The sequence below is a fragment of the Hylobates moloch genome, unplaced genomic scaffold, assembly GCF_009828535.3.
Source record: "Hylobates moloch isolate HMO894 unplaced genomic scaffold, HMol_V3 SCAFFOLD_311, whole genome shotgun sequence".
Classification (NCBI taxonomy): Eukaryota; Metazoa; Chordata; class Mammalia; order Primates; family Hylobatidae; genus Hylobates; species Hylobates moloch.
Genome location: NW_026652586.1, coordinates 26,263 through 33,878, shown reverse-complemented (window position 1 = coordinate 33,878; position 7,616 = coordinate 26,263). Strand labels below are relative to the sequence as shown.

The 7,616-nt window shown below is 38.1% G+C and overlaps 1 protein-coding gene across 1 annotated transcript; it reads right to left on the bottom strand.

The window, feature by feature from the left end:
• Positions 1-2,110: 2,110 nt before the first annotated feature.
• On the bottom strand, positions 2,111-6,714 carry LOC116464232 (phospholipase D1-like; the record flags this gene model as incomplete). The annotated part of the gene is made up of 5 exons (XM_032147536.2): positions 6,557-6,714; positions 6,198-6,325; positions 4,159-4,304; positions 3,532-3,637; positions 2,111-2,176 (listed from the first exon to the last, which is right to left on the bottom strand). Coding segments are annotated over exons 1-5 (546 nt in total), but the record flags the coding sequence as incomplete, so codon positions are not given.
• Between the last annotated feature and the right edge of the window lie 902 nt (positions 6,715-7,616).

Below are 7,616 nucleotides of genomic sequence, written 5' to 3'. Positions count from 1 at the left end.
CAGAGGCCTACAGATCTAGTCTTTAGGCCAGACTACATTTAAAGAAAAAGAATGTTAGAGAATTAATATATATCAAATTGTATCCTATGCTTCAATCATACTGAACAATTCAGCCATTGGAGAGAATAATCTCAGGACCAACAAAAATGAGAGGGAGGCTGGGCACAGTGGCTCAAACTCCTGTAATCCCAGCACTTTGGGAGGCTGAGGTGGGCGGATCACAAGGTCAAGGGATCGAGACCATCCTGGCCAACATGGTGAAACCTCATCTCTACTAAAAATACAAAAATTTGCTGTAATCCCACCTGTAGTCCCAGCTACTTGGGAGGCTGAGGCAGGGGAATCGCTTGAACCTGGGAGGTGGAGGTTGCAGTGAGCCAAGATCATGCCACTGCACTCCAGCCTGGGCAACAGAGCAAGACTCCATCCCCCTCAAAAAGGAAAAGAAAAAAAAAAGAAAATGAGAGGGAGAATCTATTCACAGTCAGTTGCCAATGAGGCTTTCCCTTCCAAAGGAAATGTTTATAGGTCACTCTGGGATTTCTAGATACAATATGGCTTAACTTTGAAAATATTTTTATGACTGGAAAAGTAATTAAAATGAACATTTTTTAAATGTAAACATTCTTTAGTCAATAGTAGAATCCCAAATGTAGAAAAGTACATGCAAAGAGAAGAATGAACTCACCAAGAACGATTACAGCCAAAAGAAATAGTAAAAGTAAAGTCACAGGCAGGCAGAAAAGTAAAAGAAATGGAAAATTATTGCATACGGGTACTAATACACATTTAAATAACTGTCTATTAAAGAAAACAGCATGTCGGATTTCAGACAACACAACAGGAGGTATCATTTTTATTAACAATAGTAGTAGTATCCTTATTCATTGTTGTTTCAACAATACAAGTTCCTGAGTCCTAGAAGAAAAGAAACCCCTGCCTCCCATCATCCTTCTCTTGAGATCCTCTGGTGAAACCCAAATTCCTGTTTTCCTGAGAAAACCCTTCTCTAGTTTTACGAAAACATAGAAGCTCCCTCAAGTCCATTGTATGCCCCAGTGCAAGCTGCTGCAGGAGGCAGGTAGTGACCTAGATCCAGGTCAGCTGTGTGTAATGGGGACCAGCTGGATGTATATTTGGACCAGACCCCAAACCGTGTGCTGCAAGGCAGCAGGAAGGCAAATCCTGTCATGAGAAACTCACAGAGCCAAGTGCTCTTGCATCCTCTCCAAAATACACTAAAGTCTTTCCTGTTTCTGTTTATGCGTTTATGTGACGCCATTCTCTAAACTAGCGGCCAAATCACAATTGCACCAACTCTTGAGTCCTGCACATACATAATATAGATGTGTACAGCCCCCATAACAATACAATTCATATAAATGCATACATACATATAATAAACCAGTGCATTCTCAGTTATCCAGACCTCTGGATAATTGAAGGCTAAACCTTTAAAAACACCCCACCTTTAACAGTGCAGAGCTAATTGTTTGCTGACACTAGAAAACCTACTCCCTCCCTGCTTGCCAGCTGCATACTCCAAGCTTAATCTCTGTGGCTGCATCTAAGCCCCATCACCTCTTCTCTCTTTACTTGGATTCCTCAAGGGTTTTTTCTTTCCTAGCTTTTCCCATGCTTCTCACTTTCACATGAAAAGACAGGCCTTTAACAGGCATGACAAACCAATCAGATAGCAATCGCCCTACGCACCACAAAATCTTTAGGCATTCAACTCCACTCAACTGTTTTCATCACTTACTACTCAACAGTTACTCTTTGTAGCTAAAAATGCTGTTTGGATTTTCATGGAAACCTGAGAAGAGAAGGTTGATTTCTAGATAATCTAGCCTATAGCAGCATTTCAAGTTCATTTAAATCTATTGTTATAGACATATTAAGTTCTATTCAACTTTTTAAAACAGCATCACACCATTGTAAACTGGATCCTTGCTGTAAAATCAATTTTGTATTCACTTAATTTATTTTAATCCAAGGACGAATGTAGATGTGGATACAATCACTTGTGTTAATAAAATGATCCAAAATTTAGCTGACAATTTACTATAGTGAAAATTACTCCAAACTTAAATCACTGACTAGTACTTACTGTGGCATGATAGTTTCTATACATGGGCATTTTTAGTATCTTTGTCAAGTAATCTTCCAGTTGTTTCTGTAATGCAAATATTTTAGATAAGTGTTAACATGGTCATATTTATTTTTAAAAATTAAACAGTAGTGACAATGATGAGATCATCATTTTCATCTTAACTTCTACAAGTTATTCAATTGTTTATTAATATAATCATGGAGCAAGGAATCCTGAATAGCATTAAGGTGTTATTTCCATAATTCTCTCGAACTATTATTTAAATATCTTCTTACTTTTTAACTTTCCATATGCTTAGGTCTTCCATAAACTGCTGACAAGCCCTATTATATATATATATAGCTATTATAGCAGGACTTGCTATAAGTTGTTTTAAAACATTTGATATTACCAAAAACTTTCAAATTTTTTCAATTCTAACACTGAACTTACTGAAAGATACACTACAAATTTTAAACAGCTTTTCAGGAAAAAAAGGTGGAGAAAGGTTAAAAGACTTTCTAGTAGAATGTACTGATTTTAAATATGCTAAACTGTGTGTGGAGGAAGATGGGGAGTAGAGGGATATAGGCTTGGGGCACTGGAGCAACATATGTCAATCATATTGACCATGATATAAAATCCAGCATGGTTTTGCTGAATCACTAAGTGTCATTTTCAGTTGAATTCATACATGTGCACACAGTAAACCAAAACTATATAATTTTATATGTCTAGGTACCTTGGAAAGTATTTGGTCCAGATGCCTACAAAGATTTTAAACAAGATGACAACTACAAAGGAGAAATCAAACATTCCCTCTGGAATATAAACATTTCAGATTACAAAACAGAACTGACAGACATTAACAAACACTTGTTCATTTTCTAGTAAAAAAAATTAATTGTCCACAGTCTGCAGTACCCATCTTGGAAGCAGAGCAGGCAGAAGTGCCCCTCCTCTGGAGTTTTCTGTCCCAGTGCTGTGCCTGTCTGTACTCCATCATACTCTTCTCAGGTCCTAACTGCTCCATCTATAGTTTAGGAATGAGATTTTACATATATTTAAGATGGGCTATTACAAACACGGAAACTTATGTATGGAAATATATTATTTTAAAAGAGTAGATCTCAAAACCCACAACAACGAGTTCAATCTTTGACTCACAATAAGCCCAAGGAGGTTCTAGCAGGGAGAACAGCTTCTTCATAATGTTAAGTCCTAACCAAGAACACTCTTCCTCTTCTGAGAAAATGCACTGTATGGCTTGGGGAAAGAAGGGACTGCCTAACTAGTTCCAGAAAAGCTAAACCAGCCTGGGGGATCAATGAGTGGATGAGAGGAGTTGTAGCCAGGCCTACTTCACCCCTCAGTAGATGCTGTGTTTCTACAGCACTGAAAAATTAGGTTTAAAACAACAGAATAGTGAAGAAACTTACTCTTCTACCAAGGAATTGTTCTTCTCTTATCATGTTTTCAGATGAACGGGGCAAACTGGGCATCTCTCGAGGCTCCTCTCTGACGTTTTGCCTCCTAAATGTGTGTCTAAAACACAAACACACAGAATGCAAACACTTACTAGATTATTCTGTGACTATGACTTTAGTGTATCTTTCACGAGACAGCATATTTTTAAGAGACTATTTAATTGAAAATATCTACCAACAATAGACTTGTTAGCCGACACTGTAAATTAAATATACTTTTTATTTATTTATTTTAGAGATTGGGTGTGCTCTGTTGCCCAGGATGGAGTGCAGTGGTACAATCATGCTCACTGCAGTTTTAAACTCTTGGGCTCAAGCAATCCTCCTGTCGCAGGCTCCTGAGTAGGTAGAACTGCTAACTACCACCACGTGCCACCACGTCCAGCTAAATTTTTAAATTTTTTGTAGAGAGGAGGTCTTGCCACGTTAACCAGGCTAGTCTCAAACTCATGGCCTCAACTGATCCTCCTGCCTCAGCCTCCCACAGTGGTGAGATTACAGGTGTGAGCCACCACACCCAGCCAAAATACACTTTCCATTCAACTTGTATACTGGCATAATTAATTCCGAAATGGTTACCTTCTAGTGGGAATGGGGATTCGGATAAAGGCTTTGTACTTGAGCAGCTCTCTGTGAAATTCTTGAAAGTGCTTGAATTTCCTCTTAACTTGCCATTTAAATTCCCCATGTGTTAATTCAATAGTGTAAAGATTAATACTTGGTACCTACAGTGATACATAAAAATGTTTGATATTTTAGATAACAATAAAAATTCCAAAAGCTTTCAGTGAACAATATTTAACTAGTAACAGAGACGTATACTTCAGTCCAGCCTACTTATTTTGGTAAGTACTTAAGTAAATTTGTTTCAAAAGCAGCCAATTGCAGAAACAATATTCTGTAAATGTTCACTTGATGAATTACATAAGACAAACTTTCAATCACACGAAACGATTCCTACAAATGCCGTTCCTCCAACATATGTGTGTGTATACATCCACGCACACACACACACCTGAAATGAGGAACTAGGTGGAGGAGATAATGAGAAAGGCCCTAATTAGCCTTCAGGGGTCCAGTCCACAAATATAAGCTGTGAACCAGGCAATTGGCAGGGGTGAGAGGTATTGTATACTAAGAGCACCATCTTGGCTGTTTTTGTTCTTCAGAAATGGCATGACATGCCTTCTCTCCTTCTCTTGTGAAACACATTCCAAGGTCCAGCCTTGTCTATACCACCCACTCACCCTAAGGAACCACCAGTGTTAAGAAGGGGTGGGTGGAAAAAGTGACTGCAGTAATGAGTATACAGTGTATACTTGTATAATATAATATATATGTATTATTATTACTAAATCTTCATAACAAACCTATAAGGTAAGCACTGTTATACCCTTTATTCAGAAGAGGAAACAGGAACAGAAAGGTTAAGTCACTCATTCAAGATCACAAGGCAAAGATGAATTAAACCATGCAGTCTGGCTCTAGAGTCTGTCATTTACCCCCACATGTTATTATCTTTCAATCTAAATGCTGGCAGGTGAAATAAGAAAACAAAGCTCATCTTAGAGACATTTCTGAGTGAGTTGTACTCAGTGGTGTATCAGGGAGACATGGACCCGAGTCACAGGGAAAGCCTAAACCAGAGGCTGACACCAAAGTGAGTGTAAGCTGGGAGTCAGTACATGTGCAGACAGGCTGGGACACAGCACCAGGCAAAACCACCCAGAAAGCAATGCAGCGCATGCCACCTCCAAAAGACAAGGAGGAAGGGAAGGCAAAGCATGCCCTGACAGCTGGTTATTAATCTGTGCTTCCCCTGAGGCAGGAGGCAGTGGTGGTCTTACTCTGCCATGGCTAGATCTTAGCATGAAGGGACAAATGTCACCACCCTGCAGCAATTGTCCTCCCCCGGAGACTTAACAACTGCAAAATCCAGGCAGGAGCAGAGAAATGTAGCTATCCTAACAGCTTCTTCTAGTCCAATCCATTTCAAAGGGCGTAACTTTGATCGTTGAAGACATTTGACTCCAAAGCCTTTTCAGTGTTCAATGAAAAAGCATGTGAATGAGGACTAAAGGATGGTTTTCTAGGAACCAATCAGAGAGGCAGAGTACGCCTGCAGAATTCTCTCAACAGTATTTTGAGGTAATGGCACTGGCCAATCCAGTATCCTGGCTTTTTTTCTTAAGAGCCAGGTAGCACCAACATTTTCATGCTAAATAAACATTAGGAAAGCTAAAATTCTTGTTGATTTATACCTGCCATGTAAGGTGGAATAAATATGCATCAAGAGTCCAAATGAAACAGAAAACTGGGGAGAGAGGAAGATTAAGAGAGGCACTTTGCAATTTATTAAACTGTTAATTTGCCTTACATGCCTTTTTTAAAAGAAAGAGTTTTGGCTCAAATGAAGAAAGAGGAATGTAAGAATGATTAAATGGGAAGGAGGCAAAAACTTGACAGGTGAAAATGGCTTGGAAATGATAGATACATAAAAACAAACAAACAAAAACCTACAAACATGATCATAGCTAGGAAGGAGGAAAATGAAAGGCTATGTACTAATTCACAGATATTGACAAAAGAAAAAAAGGTGAGTCCATAAACACTCTGACCCTTGTTGTAGATGTGAAGCGTTCCACGTCCAGAACTTGTGCTTTTATTGGACAGCCGGAGAGATACATCTGTATATTAGGCTCTTTAAATCCTTGAGTGTTATAAATAGCAGAGAAAGGGATATACACTAAAAAATAAGCAAATAAAGTTAATGCAATATATGATTAGCATAACTTGTCTTTTACAGGCATTCTTTTAAGAATCATGTGTTAAAACAAGTAAGCCTCTTATAAAATGATCTGAGAACAGTGTTACATCTGCAAGGAAAATCAATCATTCGTTGGTTACTTCAAATTTGTGCTCTTCCAACCAACCCTGATAAACTCTTTTCTTCCCCACTCAGATCATCCGTCTTTACCTTCCTGTATCTTGGGATCGCTGGGAGACACGTCGTATTCTACCTCCTCTCCCTCAAAGTGGAGTTCCCGCGTGTCCAGATTTTCTATGATATTACTCATGTCCGCAGCAATTTTCTGCAGTGCAGAGGTATTTACCCGTGGCTCGTTTTTCAGTGACATTTTAACTTTGGACAGAGTAAAAGCAAAGGGGCTAGGAAAGAAGAAAAGGGTTACAAAGACTTAGCATTTTGATAACATAAAATGCTATTCCACAATTTGAATCCAGACTTAGATACAGCATATGGAAACAATTCAGCCTGCTCTGTGTGAGCCTCAGTTATCCAAAGCAACTTTTAGTTGATGTTCCTGTTTAACATTTAAAGGATTCCTAACTTGTAAATTAAAACAGAGTACTCAATTGTAAACAAGAGAAAAAAAAAAAGAAACACCACATAGAATGCCAACATTTCTCTCATCCAACTTTATTAACTTGGATAAGTAATTCAAGGGACATTGGTTTGGGAAAGCTTATTCAGAGAAAGAAATAGATTGTTTGCTGTAATAAATACAGCTAAAGAAAGAATATCATGTAAAATAAGCAACTCTAAATATTTCCTAAAGAAAATTTAGAGTATTTCGCATATTGAAATATATAGAGTTAGAAATATTTTTATGATAGCATAATATTTCTACATTTTCTCTGTAGGTGATACCCCAAGCAAAGTGTATATTACCTCTTCAAAATAGGAGATTTTGGCCACAACTTTACGTGAGGTATAATGACGTATGTGTCTTGAAAGGAAATTGATTAATATACCTATTCCGAAAGACATCGGAGGTTCTAGAATAATACTTCCCTCCTTTTTTTTTTTCTTTAAAGAAAACCAGTTCTATTTCATTCTGACATTTAATAACACAAGTCGTTGCACATCAGTACCCAGGGCAGAAGAGTTCACATGGATATTATTTTTCATGTAAAATATTGAGATTCAAGCTTTGCACACTGTCATCAGAGTTGGATGAAACGTCTGTTTTGCCTGATGTAGAAATAATCTCTCTGTTAAAACCAGGCCCTAAAAT